Consider the following 21,738-nt stretch of genomic DNA (forward strand, 5'->3'; position numbering starts at 1 on the left):
AAATATCATCTAGCAGTGTAATCCCATAATGTCCATGTGCCGTTTATCATCAAACACTTTGAAATCTTATTAAAATCTTACTGCAACTAAAATATGAAGGAAATCGCCATATTTAAGCATTACTTGTAAAGTAGCATATCACTTTCCATAGCATTAATAAATGGGCCTAAACATGGGAGTGATATGCATGTTATTGTTGTTGTCCCTCTTTGAGCCACTGCTGTGAGGAGTCACCATATGGTCAACCAATCAGCAGTTAACTGCCCTTCCTGACACAATCTTCCAATGCAACCGGGCTGGGATTGAAGAACCCTTGAAGAACCCGTTTTGGGCCTCCATTTCTGTGCAGAACGTTTACTAAAAGTTACCGCCTGATAGATGTGTTACACAGACATGGCTCCAGCTGGTGGGAGAGCTTAGGGTCTGGATCTCAGCAGACGTTTTAATGAATATAAACCTTGTGCTATGTTAGGAGCTAGATTTCGTTTTGAAACGTCTTCCACAAATTTAAACCGAGACATTTCCACGGAACAATCAAGACAAGCCTCAAAGACAGCTGCCCACAGCAAAACAATGTGCATTGGATGCTACCACCTAGTGGCACATTTGAGTAAATGCTCCAGGTTCTGGAGGACAGGATTTGAATGCTCATCCTTGGCCTTCTTACTGAGCGTAAGAATTGCTTGGATTAGGTGTTGGGAGCAGGGAGAACACCAAAATGTGATGCTGTGGTTTCACAAATTACTTAAGCTGTAGAGAATACAAGACCCCTGTCTTTTATTTCAAACATCAAGATAATTCAGCTAGCCTGACTTTTGCTTAAGTCTAAAATTGAGGAATGTTGAGTAGAAAAGTCTACAGGCGTAACAGCTGTTAGCGGCCTGGTGGTTCGGGAAATGGGCTTGTGCCGGTTCGATTCCCAGAGCCGGCAGCTCATAACTGAAGTGTCCTTGAGCAAGGCCTCTAACCCCAACTGCTCCCCGGGTGCCATGGCTAGAGCTGCCCACCGCTCCGGGCATGTGTGCTCACTGCCCCCTAGTGTTCACTGCACGTATTGGGTTAAATGCAGAGAACATATTCCTCTGTGTGCAACTAATTCTAATTCTATTCTACAGTGTCAACCTATAGGTTATCTGGTTAAAATGATTAAGCCTGTTCAGGGATTACTACACCCCTGGGTCAAAATAAGAAGTTAAGTCTAGGGCTCCTGAGTGGGGTAGCATTCTGAGCATTGACGCTACCATCAGGAAACTGAGTTCGATCCCCGGTGATGCCTCAGCCAGCCCAGGCCTGGGGTCCTAGAGAGGATAACTGACCTTGATCTTGGTGGGTAGGACAGCCACCAGGCTCCCACCATCTCTCTGCTTTTGGTGCTAGCTGGCATGAGTATATGTCATTGGATGTGACAGATCTGGGCAGTTTGCATACTCATCATATGTTTTAATTGCTCAGTAGCACTGTGTTAGCAGCAATAAATAAAACAAACAAACAAACAAAAAAGCAGTGGGTCACCCTCACGCATCAGTGTGAACTAGGTTGCTGTTGTTATTTATTCAGTCATGATGGTGAGAGCCTGGTAGCCATCCCACCCACAAAGAGCAATGTATGTTGTCCTCTCTAGGACCCCAGGCCTCACCCAGAATTCTGTGAAGCTGCGTTTTCACAAACCTAATTGTAAAAATACAAATAAAACTGAATTGAAACGGAATCATCCCAAATAAGACTGATGTAGATAATACTTCTGCGAGGAAGCAAGAAGAGGTATTTTTAAGGAACCAACTGGAAAGCAACGACCTACAGGTAAACACCAGGCAGAGGTTGTGTTGAAGCTGGTAATACCTATGATGTCAACATCATTACAACAGGATTATTACACGCAATGCAGCTTGACAACGTTAGTCAAGACAGGGATGCGTTGGTGCATATATTTTAAAAGCAGTGCCCTCAAATTGGCTTCTTTCTCTCTCCCCCAGTGAGACTGCTCCGGAGTTCCAGGAAAAACAAAAATCTCACACTGGACAGAAATGTTATTCACATCGCTGCCATCCTCCAGAGCAGCTCCAGGCATTTACACAGTGAACGAAAACAAACTCTCTGTCGCTTCAACGTTTGGAAAAACTCACCTGGTGAGAGAGAGGGGCCAAGTCAGGGGCAAGCTGGGTTTCCAAGGTCTCGGGGCCCCCTTCTGGAAACTGGTGGGATTTATGATACAAGTCCAAGTACATTTAAAAGTATTTTATGAACCCTACAACAGCAAAATCATCCAACCAGCAAGTTATTCCAGGAGAACTGCAACAGTTGGCCATACTCAGAGACAAGGGGTTTTGTTCATTCGTTCATCATCTTTAACTGCTTTATCTTACTCACAGTCCAGGTCCACATCCTATTCATTCACCTCATCGCATCTGGAGATAATTTCACACATTCACCCTGTCACTCACACCTGGAGATAGGTTCACACATTCACCCTGTCACTCACACCTGGAGATAGTTTCACACATTCACCCTGTCACTCACACCTGGAGATAGTTTCATAAGTTCACACTGTCACTCACACCTGGAGATAGTTTCACACATTCACCCTGTCACTCACACGTGTGGAGATAGGTTCACGCGTTCACCCTGTCACTCACACCTGGAGATAGTTCCACACATTCACACTGTCACTCACACCTGGAAATAGCTGCACACATTCACCCTGTCACTGACAAATGGAGTTAGTTTTACACATTCAACCTGTCACTCACACCTGGAGATAGGTTCACACGTTCACCCTGTCACTCACACCTGTAGATAGTTTCACACTGTCACTCACACCTAGAGCTGGTAACACACGTTCACCCTGTGACTCACACCTGGAAATAGTTCCACACACTCACCCTGTCACTCACACCTGGAGATAGGTTCACACGTTCTCCCAGTCACTCACACCTGTAGATAGTTTCACACTGTCACTCACACCTAGAGCTGGTAACACACGTTCACCCTGTGACTCACACCTAGAAATAGTTCCACACATTCACCCTGTCACTCACACCTGGAGATAGTTCCACACGGTCACCCTGTCACTCACACCTGGAGATAGTTCTACACATTCACCCTGTCACTCACACCTGGAGATAGTTATACACATTCACCCTGTCACTCACACCTGGAGATAGGTTCACATGTTCACCCTGTCACTCACACCTGGAGATAGCTGCACACATTCACCCTGTCACTGACAAATGGAGTTAGTTTTACACATTTACCCTGTCACTCACACCTGGAGATAGTTTCATAAGTTCACACTGTCACTCACACCTGGAGATAGTTTCACACATTCACCCTGTCACTCACACGTGTGGAGATAGGTCCACGCATTCACCCTGTCACTCACACCTGGAGATAGTTCCACACATTCACACTGTCACTCACACCTGGAGATAGCTGCACACATTCACCCTGTCACTGACAAATGGAGTTAGTTTCACACGTTCACCATGTCACTCACACCTGGTGATAGTCCCACATCTTCACCCTGTCACTCACACCTGGAGATAGGTTCACACATTCACCCTGTCATTGACAAATGGAGTTAGTCTTACACATTCACCCTGTCACTGACAAATGGAGTTAGTTTTACACATTCACCCTGTCACTCACACCTGGAGATAGTTTCATAAGTTCACACTGTCACTCACACCTGGAGATAGTTTCACACATTCACCCTGTCACTCACACGTGTGGAGATAGGTCCACGCGTTCACCCTGTCACTCACACCTTGAGATAGCTGCACACATTCACCTTGTCACTGACAAATGGAGTTAGTTTTACACATTTACCCTGTCACTCACACCTGGAGATAGTTTCACATTCACCCTGTCACTCACACCTGAAGATAGTTTCACACATTCACCCTGTCACTCACACCTGAATATAGTTTCACACATTCACCCTGTCACTCACACATGGGGATAGTTTCACACATTCACCCTGTCACTCACACCTGAATATAGTTTCACACATTCACCCTGTCACTCACACATGGAGATAGTTTCACACGTTCACCCTGTCACTCACACATGGAGATAGTTTCACACATTCACCCTGTCACTCACACCTGGAGATAGTTTCACACGTTCACCCTGTCACTCACACCTGTAGATAGTTTCACACTGTCATTCACACCTAGAGCTGGTAACACACGTTCACCCTGTGACTCACACCTAGAAATAGTTCCACACATTCACACTGTCACTCACACCTGGAGATAGTTCCACACATTCACCCTGTCACTCACACGTGTGGAGATAGGTCCACACATTCACCCTGTCACTCACACCTGGAGATAGTTTCACACATTCACCCTGTCACTCACACGTGTGGAGATAGGTCCACGCGTTCACCCTGTCACTCACACCTGGAGATAGTTCCAAACTTTCACACTCACTCACACCTGGAGAGAGTTCCACATGTTCACACTGTCACTCACACCTGGAGATAGTTTCACATTCACCCTGTCACTCACACCTGAAGATAGTTTCACACATTCACCCTGTCACTCACACCTGAATATAGTTTCACACATTCACCCTGTCACTCACACCTGAATATAGTTTCACACATTCACCCTGTCACTCACACATGGAGATAGTTTCACACGTTCACCCTGTCACTCACACATGGGGATAGTTTCACACGTTCACCCTGTCACTCACACATGGGGATTGTTTCACACATTCACCCTGTCACTCACACCTGAATATAGTTTCACACATTCACCCTGTCACTCACACATGGAGATAGTTTCACACATTCACCCTGTCACTCACACCTGGAGATAGTTTCACACATTCACCCTGTCACTCACCTGTAGATAGTTTCACACTGTCACTCACACCTAGAGCTGGTAACACACGTTCACCCTGTGACTCACACCTAGAAATAGTTCCACACATTCACACTGTCACTCACACCTGGAGATAGTTTCACACATTCACCCTGTCACTCACACCTGAATATAGTTTCACACATTCACCCTGTCACTCACACATGGAGATAGTTTCACACGTTCACCCTGTCACTCACACCTGTAGATAGTTTCACACTGTCACTCACACCTAGAGCTGGTAACACACGTTCACCCTGTGACTCACACCTAGAAATAGTTCCACACATTCACCCTGTCACTCACACCTGGAGATAGTTCCACACGGTCACCCTGTCACTCACACCTGGAGATAGTTCCACACATTCACACTGTCACTCACACCTGGAGATAGTTCCACACATTCACACTGTCACTCACACCTGGAGATAGTTCCACACATTCACACTGTCACTCACACCTGGAGATAGTTTCACACGTTCATCCTGTCACTCAAATCTGGAGATATTTTCACACGTTCACCCTGTCACTCACACCTGAAGTTTCACACATTCACCCTGTCACTCACACCTGTAGATAGTTTCACACACTCACCCAGTCACTAAGAGACAATTCACCTACCCACGTTTGGACCGGTTGGAACCCAGAGCAGCTGCAGGAATTTGACTCCTCACAGTGAGCCAAGGCAGGGATTATAAAAATAAAAATAAAAAAACAGGTTCAAATCATTCTATTACTCAGGACTCTCATTTTCATACATAGTCCACCTTTCATTTTCGTCTTCTTTTTGGGAAACTGCAGGAAGTTCTGGAAATCCTGCTTTGGGGAATAAAATCCCAGGCCTTATTTGTTAGGACTCCCATATGTCTGATGTATCTCTGTACTTTTCAGTATCTCTAGGTTTTCCACTTGTCTTTGTTCCCCACTGTAAACAAGTGGGTTAATTTTATAAGTAAATTCAGCAATACCACTTACCTTCCCTCAGGTCACTGTGTTCTGCCCACGTCTGCTGAGGTTTTCTCCCGCAGCCCAATAATACAGGCTGACCTGTGGGTTGCCAATGCCAAATTGTTCATGGGGGTAGCGTGTGAAACACTGTGAGTGACTGGGCGAAGCTCTGGATGAAGAGGTTCAAAAGGAGGCTGGCGTTTTCGTTTCTGACAGCTCTACACACAGGTACATGATGAACAACCTCCACTTTTAATAGTATGCTTCTGGGCCCCTCTAGTGGCCAGGAGTTGGAACTGCAGCCTCTATTGTCTTAAAGCAATGTCTCAACATACTACGTATATTTACTCTATTTGAACATATATTAATGTCTATGTAGTGCTCATTTACTAGTATTTACAAGCAATTGATTATATCTTTCAAATCAAAAGGTTAACGTTGATAATAGCCCTTAAATGTGCCTATTACAACCAGGAGTGTTTGAACCTTAGTAGGGGATTAAAAGCAGTTCATTACAATGCTCTGAAAAACAAACTGAGGCAAGGGTCTGTTTCAGTACTTTTTATTCACACAGTACATACTGTAGCGAGTAGATAGATTCTGAGGACGTTGCACAGCACTGTGTGTACTACTGATAATCAGTCATGAGTTAAAGTTCTATCATCAACCATATATATATAGATATAGATATATATATATATATAAAAATAGTGTTGCTAAAAAAGTATAAATTAGACCTAAATATGCTTGAACAACTTATACAGAAAATCATGAAATATGGGGGAGGGAAGGGAGGAAGAAACTAATTAAAATAGTTCAAATGAAATGCAACCCAGAAAATCAAAACCAGGTGAATCCATAAATAGGAACGAGCACATTGTGTATTTAAATATTGCAAATGTGAGAATATTGAATACAACAACCCAAACTGTGCTGTACAAGAACATTTCATAGTTTGTATTACGTTAACAAACATATCTCCCGTTTTAAACAGCGGAAACATAGGAATCTGAGTGTTCTCGAGTGTATGCAAAACCAGGAACCAGAAAATAAAACTCTTGACTGTACCATTTGCTGATGAACTTTATCAAACTGTTCAAGAAGTTGTGTATAGAAAAAGAGGTATGACAGGAAGCTCTCTCAGAGACGAGAGCTCCACGGTTTTCTTGAGATAATTGCGCCCTCTTGTGGTTATTCAGAAAAGAGCGAGAAAGAAAAAAGACAAAAAAAAACAACAAACAAACAAATAAACAAACAAAAAAAAAAAAACACAAAAAAATTAAAAATAAAATAAAACCCAACACAAATCAAAAACAGAACCAGAACAAACCTGAATGGACATCATGGGTTCAGGTCTGGAAGGTGTGGGAAAAAGGGGGTGAGGGTCTGAGAAATTCAGAAAAAAAAAAACAAAAAAAAAAAACAAACATTAATTAAAAAAATAAAATAAAATAAAAACCAAAAAGTCTTACATCATCTGCATGCATATCGTTATAATAGCTCTACTCTTGGAGACAGGAGCGTACAAGGCATTACAAGACAAACAGAAAAGTGAGAAAGTCTATCTCTGTCGGGAAGGTCTCCAGCTTGAAGGCCATTTCTTGAGTGGAGTTTTTCAATCTTTTCTTTCTCAGTCACGGTGAAAAAAATACAAAGACCACAATGCATTAGGACACGAGGGACGACCCGTTCGGTTCGGAAATAAGAAACACTGACCAACATTCGGAGTTAAAAACCAAGTGCCTGGCTCGCGAACCGGACGCCCTCGTCATCTTCTAGAACAAACGGCATCAGAGACGGAGGAACCGGAAAACAAGTGACATCCGTGAATGAGACTCCAGTGCAGTTACAGAACCTTAGCTTCATCTGAATGAGACTCCAAACAAAACAGTGTAGCTGCCTTCCATTATTTACTGTGTTTTAACCTGAATGAAGACAACCTCTAAAATAAAAGATTGCCTTTCTCCAATTGTTGGACTGAGAAATTCCTTGGATACAGAAAGTGAAATAACCATGGTGTACTGTCAAAAGTGGACATCCTCTATTGCTGTAAAATAAAAACGCATGAGACCGTTAAATACAAATATGGTCATATACAGCCATGACCCAGACACCCTCACTTCACCATTCTCCAATGAAGACTGTTAGAATTAATACCTTGGCGGCAGTATTTGTAAAACACAACTTAAAAATGACCACAGCTTGATTATTAACTTCAAATCACTCTAAAGAAATACAGCCTTAACTCTGTGGTTCTTAGCCATTTGAAATGTTCAAGCTAAAAATTTCTTAAAATATATTCTCAAAAAGTAGGGACTTATTTTAACACTCAGTCGCTACACCATCGACCTAAACCATCTGTACCTTCGCCACATTCAGTAAATGTATAACGCAAGCCACATTATGAATAAAATGTGGTGAAATGGTCAAATATTCAGTTGAAACCGCAACGGAAAGCACAGCGTATAGAAAATACTGAGGAAGTCGACATCAGGGCGAAGAGTGCAGTACAGTATGTGCTTTTGTAAGAACTTATTACTTCAAACTGAATCAAAATGGCACCAGAGAACGCTTTTTTTGTGAACTCACTACAAACTACGAGCAATTATTTTAATCCTCCTGTTATCTCCAGGTCAGTTTGACAGCAAGGTCACCTGTCTGTAAATAAATAATAACAGGTATCATTCGTAATTAATCACTTGTACTGAGTGAAGGAATGAAATGTTTTACTGTTCATCCTGTAAGCTTCCGTGGGGTCATTTTGACCCCAGGTTGTTTAACAGAGTATAACTTTTGAAATATCGACATTTTACACATATTGGTGGGTGTGGCGAGGCATAGTGAGGTCACAATAAAACTATAGCAATTTGATAATCTTCAAAATTGCTTTCCTTGGCCCGAACCTGTTTTATTTCAAGTGTTTTAGGGAATCAACAAAGAAACAAAGTAACTGCCACAACACTTAATTGTAATCTATTTCTGGAGGTTTAAATTGTTAGCCTTCAATTGATTCCAGGGGCATAAAATTAAAGGATACCAAGAATGATCCATGGGCTATACCTTCAGAAACCATAAGGGTACGCTCAGAAATCTAAATACAATTTTACCATCAGTAGAACAACCCACAATGTAGCTCCTATCTCTGTCGGTGAACATTTAACCTAGTAATAGTGAGGGATTACTCCGTCTACATGTGTGTGTCCTCATGCATATGCATTACCTTCAATGCCATCATGCAAATGTAAAAATGAACCAAACCGTGATATTAAGGGACACTGCTGGTCTGGACCAGTTCAGAACAAAGAACCAGATGAAAAAGAGAGGTATCTTTCGCATCTAAAATCAGTCAGCGTCTTCAAAAAGTCTTCAAAATGATCATGGTTCAACTAAGGCAAAGTGTGTCCAATGCTTGTTGGGTGAAGATATAAACACTCGACAAATGGTTCTCAGGTAGGATGTATTAGAGGTAAGAGGACAACTGGGGCACTGGAAGTTAAAACCTAAGGTAAAAGTTTAGCAGGAGAACCCTAAAACAAAGCAATGAAACAGTGTGTCCATGTTTTGGTTTGAAGTAGACGATTCAAGCACTGACAAAACTTTCACAACCAGGTTTTGCGGGCATAACTTCTCTTTGTTTTGTCTTGTCTTCTCATGGCCAGTGGCAAAGTTGAGGTTTGAGGTGTGTGTGTGTGTGTGTGTGTGTGTGTGTGTAGGCTCTCTCTGCTGGACCAATCCATGAAACACGATCCTTCCTCGTTCATGGACATAGGCCCAGTTTTTTTTTTCTCTTATTTTTTTTGCCCCAGAGTAAGCATTCTAACTACGACATGACAAAAAGCTACAGGGTGATCCTAGAGCGCAGTCTAGATCCACTAGTGTCTTGTGAACAGTCCATAGAGCCATTGGCTGGTGGCCTTGCACCACCTCAAGCAAAATTGCACTTGAGGAAGACGAGTTTGTTCATCTCCTCTGCAGTGACCTGTCGCTTCCTCTTCATTGCTAAGGTCTGCTCGCAGATGCTGACACATTCGCTTCGGACGCCCACTGCAGGAACTGCCAGGAGCCACAGTGCCAGACGGGACAACTTTGGGTATCTGTCCATGACGGAGCTCCAGTACTGGAACAGATCCCCCGTGGCATGGAAGAGCGGTTCACCCAGGTACTGGAACAACTCCTTCCGTACCTGTGGTTCATCCGCTGCACAGGATGGCCTCTCGACCCCACAGTCCAAGCGTCCTCGCTTGGCACCAGGTTGCCCCTCGCCATCACGCTCATCTCCAGCGATCCCGGACGTTCCCCCGCTTCCAGGTTCCCTCATGCTTGCTGCCATGTCGCACGCCCTAGATATGATCTCCTCGTGTTGATATCCGGGGACCGGTCGCAACTTGAGTTGCGGGTCCAAGATCATTGCAACTTGATGGACTCGCTCCACCTTGAAATTCTCCTTCAGTGCTTCCAGAAAGTAGTGACAGAGCTTGCTGCCTGCACCTGCTTCTCCGGCCTTGGAAGTGAACAGCTTCTCCAGACGGATGTAGACCGGCAGAACTTGCTGGAGAGTGGGCCAACGGTCCGCTCCAAGCTCCTGAGCTGCCTGGCGCAATGGAGCAAGCAAGCAGGCGAGTGTGCCTAGGAGGTGCTTGTTGAGACCCTGCAGAAGAGGAGCTGTGCTCTTGCAGCGACCATAGGCTTCGCAAATGGCCTCGAAATTCTCGTGGACTTTGAGCAGTGCTTCAGCCGTCAAGTCCCAACAAGGAGGCGGCGGAGCCTCGTCTGCGGATTTGCTCTCGCGGCTAAAGCTCGTCGTCCCTGCAATGTCACGGCATGTAGCCAAAAGTTCTCCCAGTTCATGAAGACCCCTGGCTTGAAGACTGCGCCGGCCAAGAACGGCCTGAACTGTGGCTGCCAGCGAGCATCCAGCACACCGCAAGTTAAGACCTGAGCGGCCACTAAAAGGAGACATGGACAGACGAGGTTCTGTGACGTAGACTGTGCGAATCTCAGACATGACAAACTCTGACAGGACATTCTGGACCCAGTGCTGTACATGTTCAGGACCCTCTCTTATAGAGGCATCCTTAATTCCAAGGACATAGCGTCGAAGCCGGACCCCCTCGACCTGATAAGCTGTGAGCACATAACAGGAGTCTGGTCCTATAGTCTGAGAATGGCAGGTAACGGCAATGCCTAAAGAAGAGTTGGACCCCAGGGCGCACGTGACTTTAACTTTGACCTGGTTATACATACGAGGAAGCTGCTTCAGGGCCAAAGTGCTCATGTCTCCGAGGGCATCGCGAATGGAGTAAGCTCCGTGACGGGAACCCGTGTCCACCAGAGTCTGGGCAAGTTTGAGGAAGTCTTTACTGCTGAGAGCACCAAGGAGACCCAGGTCTGTGCACATCATGCGCAGCAAGCGCTCAGCAACCTGCTGCCGCTCCTTCTCTGGCAACAATCTGTTCTCTGTTTAAAGAAAAACAAAAACACAACACGGATATAATAAGACAAACTGCATCAGAAGGTGTGGAGGTAGGCTTTCCCTGGAAGTCTGAATATCAAAACCAAAAATGATGTGATAATTAACGCTTAAGACATATTATTCTTTCACTTTTATTTTGGAAACTCTCTTAAATATCTACAAGTGACGTTACGCTGGTGACATGCCCCAACACAAACTAATATGACTCATGTGAAATTTAAACTGAAGAAGGATGTATACAGATTTAAGGGTGCGATTAGGAGCCATGTGATTAGTAACGGTTGCTAAATGCTGATGGCTGAGAAAAAAACAGTCTAAGAGACCTATGTTTTCTGTAGAAACTGGCAAGAAAACACTTGCCCTCATGAAACAGGTGTGGTGTTCCATCTTGAGCATTAGAAAAACAATGAAAACTGACTTTAAAAATAATCTCCTTGACTGGACAAGTTGTCAAGACATTGGCAGCATAGCTAGTCCAGGTGTTTTTCCACCTCGGTTAACTTTTAACTCGTAGGATATTTTTATGGTTTAAGACAAAACCTTAAGCCCTATTTCAAGGTTTATCTGAATCCAAAAATCTAATCAGATCATCTTGGAAAAACTGGCCCAGATTAGTGTTTTACTTCAAGTTGGAAGTGATTCTAAATAACTGATGCAGTACATGGAAATCATTTTCTATTGTTTAGGTGTTTTGGTTTTCTGAAATTATGTATAAAAATGGACAGAGAAAAGATGTTATGAGCAGTTAATAACATACCAGAAATTGTATTTGCAGAGTTTAACAAAAGACAGAAATGTACAGAATCAAACATTCAATGAAGAATTTCTCTTTTCTTAGTTTCTCATTTTATGAATAATTTCAGAAAATCATCATAAATTCATCATAAAAACTTCAACAAATTACATTTTTTTTTTACATTTTTAATAAAAAGAACCTGAACATGACGTACCTTCAAAAAATGTTAACGTTTTCCAAAACTATGCGCAAGGCTCAACTTTGACCTAGCGTGTTATAATGGTTCCCAAAATACTAATATGTTAAAGTTGCGACTCCTGCAAGCTTTACATGTGTGTCATAGATATTAAAATTCTTGTGATGTTTCCTGAAGATAATGCATGCAGCAGATTCAGTCAACCTTGTACCTCAGGGACAATCTCAAATAACTTCAGCCAGTACTCTGCTAGATGTGCACTGGGCTTACATACACTATTTGTAAGATAGATGTCAGTATGGAGACTTGTATGTAAGTGAAAGCAAGGTTGGGCTAGAACTGGAGTCAGCAGGGGGCTGTCATAGTGGGATAGGAGGCAAAGTGTGGTCATGGGGCAGGATGTTGGTTTATATACTTGGTGAAGAGTAAGTTGGACATGGAGTAGTACAATATATATATATATATATATAATACAATTAGGAAAGAAGAGTACTGAACTCTCGGATTGGGCATGTATACTGACACCTGACTAAAACAACTTAATGACGTTTAAATGTTGTCATTTTGTGTTAGCGGACTGGCTATGACTCGATACACCACTCAGGTAGAGATATCATTCTAGACCAGTACGAGCCTTAGGGTAAATTGTTATAGAGTAGAAATGTATAAATTAAATCAAGACGGGACATGTTTTATAGGCTTTACATTCAAAATTTAGAGTGTAATATAAGATATGAAGGGGCCTGTTGTCTTTACTCACGGTAAGAAGGAATATGGTTCCTCTGTGCGGGTGGAGGAGATTTCCAAGCTGGTTCCTGTGGGGCGACGGGGGCTTGGCAAGGTTTGGCAGAGTCCTCTTTAGTATGGTTCTCATTATCCGCTGAAAGAAAAGACATTTGAAAATGATCTAATCTGTTGTGGACCTTCTAACTCCAGAGTTAATGGAAAAACAATCCATGCTAAAAAAACATAAAAAAGCCTGCACAAAAATGGCTGTATGCAAGTTTGGACCGCCCTGGTCAACCTGAAAGTAAGTGAACACATCCTTTACAAGGATTAAGCAAATATGACTAGTCAATGCCAATTTGTAATGTGCCAAAGGCCAAATTTCAAGTTTAAATGTAAGTCAACTTGTAAACTGACCAGGGGTGCCAATTCTGTTATTGCACACAACTCTTGGTTCAGATGAATCAGATGAATTCCTCAGCTGACCAAAATGAAAAAGGACCCTTCATGGTAGATGAACATGCAAAAAAACAAACAAACAAACAAACAAACAATGAAAGAGAAAAAGATAAACCGCAGTGACGGACGAGAGCTGAGACTGGTCACGGCCTGTCACGTTAGATTACGTGTCGTCGCTTACGATTTAAGCAATTCCTTGCGATGATGTCATCTGGGAGGAGCGGACATTAACAGCATTCCGTGTCGGTGAGATGGCAAACGGTTACGTATGGGTTACGCATGCTTCTAAAGGAGGTCTTATTCCGGATCAGTCTTGCTTTATGCCAAATAATTACAGAAGTCTGTAAAGAAAGCTGTAATCTTGATCCCGGCTCAGTCCGTTAAGATGCTTAACGACGGCAGGTCCGAGCGTGTGAGACTCACCGGCATGGGACTGCATGTGCTCCATGAGGTTGTTGTAGAACTGGAACTGAATGCCACAGGATCCACAGGTGTAGGCTTCTAGAAGACAAGGCCCACGGACTGACTCTTAGTACACAGTGATGCTAATCAGGGGTGGGTGATAACTAGCTACTGGGGGTGGGAAAAGTAAGTGACTGCGATTCTCTCTTGAGTCAGTTTATGAATCGATATAATTTGACTTTATAAAGGCTCTGTGGTGTGAATGGATTCTGTCAAGTGTGTGTCATTTGAAGAGATTTCCTTTAAAACACGAAAATATAAAGCCAGTGTGTATATATATATATATATATATATATATATATATATATATATATATATATATATATATATATATATATGTATGTGTGTGTGTCCGGCCTCTACTAGGAACATTTACAGTACTCTGCAAAAGTTTTAGACCCACACTCTTAACTAAAGATAACTAAGAACAGCCTAAGACTTTTGCACAATAATGTACATGTATTCAAGTAAAACATCTACAGATTTTTCTGAGTATTTCCAATGCTCCTTTACAGTTTCTTCATGTTGCAAAGTACTTGACTAGATTTTCAGTTGCTAATTTAACACTTCTACTCAAGCAGGCTTTGGGAAGGTTCTTTTAACTTTGGTCTTTATTTTACCCAAGTAGCAACAGTTACTCTACCCACCTCTGATGCTAATACTAGCATGCTAATACACACCTACTGCTACAAAATATAGGTCACCAACAGGCTACGAAACTGCTGTTGGCGCTAGCTCTGGGGAAAGATGGTTGGAGCCATGCCATGGATCACTAGTGATGAGATTAATGAGAATATATAATTATCACAGCAAGCTGATGGGGGAAAAGACGAGGGAGGAAAAAGAAAGCACATAGTAAACGATGATTAAGTGCCTACTCACTCTGTGAGGTGGGGAAGGAGGTGGGAACCATGGGGCTTGTTGTATCTGTAGGTCAAACAAGGACAAATCGTGAGGAAAGGACTGTAATGCCTTTGGAATTATTAGGAATTATGAATGATTACTAAAATGAGGAGTGGACTGGAAAAACAGTGCTGTGGATAGTTTCGGAAGAATTGTGATGTTTAGTTGCCATAATCACCCATCCCCTATGTTTCTATTCAGTTGTTAAGTTAGTTCAGTGAAACCAGAGCTCAGCAGATGAGCTTAAAAAAGAAAAAAAAAACATGATTTTATTCAGTCCCTCTGTCCAGGCCTGATTCACTCGTATAATGCACAGAATGTACTGGATTCTAATGTGTTCCTCATTTGCACATGAATAAAATCTATGACATCCACACAATCCTGTCATTCTCTTTATTCTATATGTTTTATTCATGGGGAAATGATGCACACATTTCAATCAAGCAAATTGAATGTACCCTGTTCTTTCCTGTGTATGGCCAGCAAACGCAGAATGCTGCACTGAATAAAGAGCCACTGAGTCAAAAGACTTGGGAAACAGGGACAAACACTCAGCTCACTGCTGTATTAACTTCTTAAATATGTGGGTCAGCATTAAGCTTCATTATAGAACTAAACTAAACCCACAAAATCTGTGACTGAGTGTAAACTTCAGGTTCATATTCCACCACAAACGAGGGACACTATGGAAGCAAATAAGTTAAAAAGGACACAATTAATGAAATTTGGGTTAATCTCAAAATACTGCAATGTTGTCCCAATATTGTTCCCAAAATTCAGAATCATGTTTTCCAACATTTTAAAGAATGATTAGTAACTTTAAAGGTGACCCTTATTTAATTTTTCAAGACAGTTATTGCAGTATTGTTATTTTTCTATGTAAAAATTTTGACAAAATTTCAAGAAATGTACATACGCCTGTTTTCTCTTTATTTTCAGAAAAATTATGCATCTCATCAGAACGTGGCCTTATCATTTAAACATGTCCCAGTTATGGTTATAAAAAAAATTACATTGCATATATATATATACACACACACATACACACACATACTTAGATTTACATTTAAAATTCATTAAAAGATTTAAATAGACACTAAAATTACATCAAGATTCTGAATCTATTCTTTGAAACATTTGTACAAGGCAGACAGCCAAATTCCTTGGTCAAAATAACCCTGTCCACTCACCAAACCGTGTGCTGTGTCAGGATTATACCAGCCACAGCACTGGGCTTTTCTCTGTGGTTAGGTCAGTGAAGAGGACAAATGTGACCACTGACCAAACGTTTAAAAAGGGAAAAGAAATCTAAACCAAAAAAATAAATAAATAAATAAATAAATAAAGAAACCTTCCACCTCCCTAAAGCAGAAAGAGAAGTGTCTGTGTCACTCAGTGGTTCAGAGGCAAATCACCAGAGTTTCACCATCACTCACAATGTTTCTGAAATTCCTGAAATTCTCAACATTTCGCAGGAGTGGGACTTACCACTGGAGCTTTGAGAATTGTTGCCGTCTCTGAGGCTTGACTTCCCTGACATTTTGCTCTCCAGCTTTAAACCGTAAGCATTTTCTATAAAAACAAGAGCAAGAAAAACAGCAGAGCATTACCAATCAGACACTTGTTTATTATCGTTCTCTGGAATGTTGCGCTGTGGCTGTAATTCAACGCTCAATGTCAAGGGCAAGATTTCAAATCCGTTTACACACTGGGTTCGGAAGAGTTTCTGATAATGTCCTGTCTGTTCTTAACATGGAGAGAGAGAGAGAGAGAGAGAGAGAGAGACACTCACTATTTCAGTGTATTTTTTATAGTGTATTTTTGAATTTAGTTATTTAATTATTGCTCATTTTAGTCTTGTATTAACGCTTTAAATAAATAAAAATGTATGTATTTTAAAACATTCAAGTATTTTAGATCTATTATTTATTAATTGTCATAAGCAATAGCTTAAAAATTAAGTTAAAAACATTAACAAAAATTATGGGAGGATTTCAGCATGGCGCTCGGTATGGATTCCTGTAGAACAATAAAGATTAGGTAAATTGGATATCATATGTATCACATCTATCTAAATCTATACCATCTGTGTATTTCTGTCCCTGAGGCTGAAGAATGAAGAACCTGCACCAAACACTTTCCACTGAACTACGTGTTTTCAAAACATGACAAACCCACATGATGTATATTCTCCCATAAAAGTTTCTTGTTTTGGGCACAAAACCGCAACACAGTTCCTTCAGCTGTGAGCAAAATGTATTAGATTTCTGGTCCTACTTTAAATAAACATCTGTAATTCAAAGCTAATCAGAATCCGAATCCTTCAAGCAACAATGCAGTCTCTCTGACCCACTTCTGTGGCCCTGCTGTCCTTTAAATAGCTCTGTGTCAGAGTCTCTGGCTTAAGTCTTTCACTGAAGGAGTAGGAGATAAAGGAGCAGGACACAAATAAGGGGAGAGATTGTACTTTAGGGACCAGGTTTAGTAAAGACAGACTTAAGTCTTAGCTTGGACAGAGGAGGAGAAGTGAGGGTGAGGTCTGGGTGCGTGGACATGACTTAAGCCAAAGACTAAACTGCCCAAGGGCAATGGGTAAATACTTATGGAAATCCAGGCTTAGGATTGAGTGCAGGGCTGGGATTTTAAACCTGAAATGTAACCCTGAGATGGAACCCTGAGATGTAAGATTTAACAGCAGGGAATCATTATCTAATCATTATCAAACCAGATCACATTCTTTAATTTTTTTATTTCCTCATGTGATTTTAAATTTCTAAAGTTATTCATTTAAATAACCAATATTTTGCCATGCATTTTGATCTTTCTTTTTCTTTAATACATCAAATTAAAAATAATTCTCATTTGACGCATATTTACAACATCAATTAAACATGTAATTATTCACAATATTGTGTAGTTACAAAGTAATAGCACCTGGGAATCTTAACTCCATTCATTCAGGTGCAAGGATGTTATGGAAGAGGATATTCCAGAAAAACTGTTATTCCAGTTTCCAGCTAAGTTCTACAAAACCCAGATTTGGATCTTAAAGTGGCTTACATGGAATTGTGGGGGGAGAAATAACCAGGACCTCCAAAAAGAAACATCTTGCGGTTTCTGGCAAAGCAGTTATTGCCCTGTTTTCTGCTCAATTAAGCCTCCACTGAGAAAGACAAAGAATCAAGAGGGAAATCTTACTCATGGGAGTGTGCAGTGCCACATGCTCCTGGTACGGGTTGAAATATTTGTATTGTTTTCCACAGAATTCACAAGTGTAGCTCCCCGTTTCTGCAGAAAAAAAAAATAAATAAACTGAAACTTAGCAATGGTTTGCTGCATCCAATGATCCATATATAACAACAAAAGGTGATGATACAGATCAGAAATTCTCGTATAACATAAGTCAGAAATTATGTGAACAAGCCTATAATAAACTTCACAGAGGCAGGTTTACTAAAACTGGCCCCAAAATATTTGCAATATCAGACTCAAAGCTAATTAACAAAATGCAACTATGTAATTAACATAAAAAGCAGCAGCAAATTTCCAAAGTGGAAAAATATCAGTAGAGAAATACCTTTTTACATTTCCAGCAATTTATTGTAAAAAATAATATATTCCAAGTAAATTTGGACCTTTTCTAATAGTAAATTCTCTGTGAAATGTTGTTGAAATTATGTAAAACTAACAAATAAAAAACAAATATTCCCTCTTGGTGTAAAACTGGCTCCCATTTTTTTGAACTAACATCTCTAAGAAACCACAATAGTGACACAAGCTTTTCACATACTTTAAAGAGCACAGTCAGCGTTTGAAATTCCGAGAAGGTGGTTTAGTGTCTCTTTAGAATTCAAATGATCACCTCCCAGTATTCAGTGCCTTGACAAGGAAATCAAACTATAAACAGTGTCTCTGTCACAATCGTGTCTCTAAAAATAATTACATTTTGGAGCAATTCTATTGGTCCGTTAAAGGAAATATAACACTTTGTAAAAAAACACTAAAAACAGATGGAATTGCAGATACAAGGACTGTGTTCCAGTAGCGTTAACCTCACAAAAACAATTCACAGTACTTCAACCCTGTCCAGATGGTAAAGCCCTACAGTCTCTCAGAGTACTCACTAGGTCCTATTTTCTGAAGAGGCTCGATCTCCTCCTTCACAGGCTCCTCCACCGGAATCACATGATCGTAGGGATCTACAGATAAACACAGGAAACCAAAGAAGGGGTTTATTAATACTGTCATGTGACATGTCCACAAGACACAAAACTGGATCCATAATTACAGTGCTGGGACGAGGGCTCGTGTTACAGAACAGATACTTTACCGTAAATAGTACTGCTCATTATTCACCTGCCTCATATTATACACATCAGAGGCACTCATCTGAATCGCACAGGTCCAGTTATCAAATATACACTGAGTTAAATGTCCAGAGAGATCCTTAAACAAGCAGTTTTCACTATCCACTTTTCCTTATACAGAGCAGTTGTTAAACTGCCATTTTAGCTCTGGGTGGAATGTTAGCATACCTTTGTTGATTTGCTAAACAGATTGACAAACGAATGACGGTTTTCCCTGGTCGCTTTTCTGCTACCACAGCAAGCCCCCTTGCTAGTCAGTGATGTCGCAAACCCAAATCACTAACGTGAACAGTGGGCTTTGAAAACCATAGCAGTAACGTTAGGCGCACATGTTTTTTTTTTTGATGACTAAACCTGGCTCCATGCCCCAGTTCACAGAGATCAGTAGAGTTTGTTCCGATCCAAACAGTGTTTATCGTTTTCAAAGAACACGGTGTAATTTTACGAGCTGCAGCTTTGAGTCGCTAAAAACAAACGTGATCTTGGCTGTAGCTGGAGATTTCATAGACGGAGAGTTTGTGCTGGACATCTGCATTGCATCATGTAGACTGACTACTCTCTATGGCCACTCAGGATTCTACAAAGTTTACATGTCATAGTTTAGTCTCTACTCAACTCACTCAGAACCACGAGAGAACAGGGACTGAAAAAGAAACCGGTTCCAGGACCAGGACCAGATTTACCTGATGGAAAAACAAAATCAAACAGACTGGAGCCAAGCAGAGCAGAGTAGGTAACATGCAGCGGAAAAGCTCCAATAGGTTGCTCTGACTTTAAATAGTCATTGGATTTGATCACTTCTTAATCTCACTCTGCTGAGTTACTTACAGCAGTCAATTCCTGTATTTTCACTACTGTACACTTATTATAAAACCAGTTACAGTTATAATGTTTTACTCCAGTGTGGAGCAGAAAAGGAGAGGTTCCCATTTTGTATCTTGGTTCCTCTTAGTGGTTCTCTTTTTAAGTCTTGGGCTGTGTCTGAAATGGCTCCATATTTACGTTTTAGGGCACTACTGTGTGTAATTCAAACATGATTTTGAGGGCCCTACAATCTCCCACAGTGCACTTGTAATTTGTTTTAAACACCGCAGCTCAATACAAGAGCTAAATGTGGACCAGGATGCATTGCGAGTTTCTTTGTTACTAAGCAACAGACAGTGGAATTGTCCCATATTCACTTATGATACTTAACACTGCATAGTGAACTAAACCGTGCCTTACTGGACAGCACACTACTAATGAGTGACTAGGGAGCCGTTTAGATCACAGCCTTGGATTCTCTCCTCCTCAAAAAAGCAATGCTTTCTGATTTGCTTAGGACTAATACCTGGGATTCTGTAAAGATGCTTTGTGCCAACACTATGTCATTTTTTAAATTTTATTTAAAAAAAGACTCCTTGAATAAGACTAAACTGAAAAACCGAGTGTTATCTCCACTCACCGTCCACTGCGTGCAGGTCTCTGTGCTCCTGGAAGCAGCTGTAGTACTTATACTTCTTCCCACAGATGTCACACGTGTAGCGGAAAGAATCTGAATTCACAGAGAGACATTTCTGAGCACAGTGATCCTACTCCAGCTCAAGACTAAAGCAGATACACAAACACTACGGCAGCATTTCCGGACCACTAATGAAAACACAGTGAGCTTCAGAAGTGGATTTACTGCACTGATTCATGTTGTCCAGTATTAAAATAGCTGTAAGCTCCTCAGCGCCGTGCTCCCGACCCACTTCCTCCTAAAACTACGCCCCGAAAAATAGACCTCTTGATGTTCCACCCACAGCTTTTGATTGACATCAGCGTCTTGTTGACAGTAGAAATGCAAAAGCAAACAGGCCAACAGTTTCATTATCATTCAGGCAGAGCTGGATTGCGATGGTGAGGAAATGCACTCGCAAACAAGGGGTTGTTATTGTGTTTTTAATATATCAGAATCATACTTCTAAGATAGTGAAATTACAGAGTCATACCAGAACATTATGGCCACGTCCTTGTTTTTACACTCACTGTCCGTTCTCTCAGCTCCGCTGACCCAGGGGATGGGAGCAATGTGTAAATGGACTGTTTATAATTTTAACTTTGGTGGCCATTTTCATTGGCATAGTCCAAAAAAAAAAAAAAAAAAAAAAAAAAAAAAAAAAAAAAACATTTTCAGAAATGAAAAAGCTCAGTTTGTGCTTGAGTTTGAATTATGTCTTCAACAATACACACCAATACAGAAAAAAACCTATTGCAAATACACCATTCAATAAGCATCTTTAAATTTGCATTTCAATTTGAAAGAAGTTCGGGAAACGCTGCCGCAGTACGGAATGATTAATGTATATTTCTAGGTGTTTCACACAGATGTAGAGCTGGACAATAATTCAATATCAATATATAATCACAATGAAAAATATTTCAATAATAATAAGGATATGATTTTTAAAAACCTTTTCAATATTTTTGTACACGTTATATACGGCAACTGTCACTGATTGACGTTCCTGACCGGGTGCTTCCCAGTTCGCTGCCCTCAATTTTAAATTTAGTTTAAAAATGTTAATATTGACAAAGGCAAGAGGTTTATGTTTGACTTGTTTGTTCTGGGCAGT

General features: G+C 41.1%; 1 protein-coding gene across 6 annotated transcripts in view; it reads right to left on the minus strand.

The window, feature by feature from the left end:
• Positions 1 to 7,190: 7,190 nt before the first annotated feature.
• znf618 (zinc finger protein 618) overlaps positions 7,191 to 21,738 on the minus strand; it is a 39,748-nt gene continuing 25,200 nt past the window's right edge. For 5 of the 6 annotated variants that reach the window (XM_066661799.1, XM_066661801.1, XM_066661803.1 and 2 more), the window contains 8 exons: positions 20,586 to 20,675; positions 18,899 to 18,973; positions 17,973 to 18,062; positions 16,263 to 16,346; positions 14,754 to 14,798; positions 13,833 to 13,910; positions 12,985 to 13,104; positions 7,191 to 11,276 (listed from right to left, as the gene is read on the minus strand). In XM_066661799.1, coding sequence (XP_066517896.1) covers positions 9,745 to 11,276; positions 12,985 to 13,104; positions 13,833 to 13,910; positions 14,754 to 14,798; positions 16,263 to 16,346; positions 17,973 to 18,062; positions 18,899 to 18,973; positions 20,586 to 20,675 — 2,114 coding nt within the window. In that variant the 3' untranslated portion in view covers positions 7,191 to 9,744. The remainder of the gene's footprint in view (positions 11,277 to 12,984; positions 13,105 to 13,832; positions 13,911 to 14,753; positions 14,799 to 16,262; positions 16,347 to 17,972; positions 18,063 to 18,898; positions 18,974 to 20,585; positions 20,676 to 21,738) is intronic. The other variant, XM_066661805.1, reaches the window with a different exon arrangement.

This window comes from Hoplias malabaricus, chromosome 2 (genome assembly GCF_029633855.1).
Source record: "Hoplias malabaricus isolate fHopMal1 chromosome 2, fHopMal1.hap1, whole genome shotgun sequence".
In the NCBI taxonomy this organism is placed as follows: Eukaryota; Metazoa; Chordata; class Actinopteri; order Characiformes; family Erythrinidae; genus Hoplias; species Hoplias malabaricus.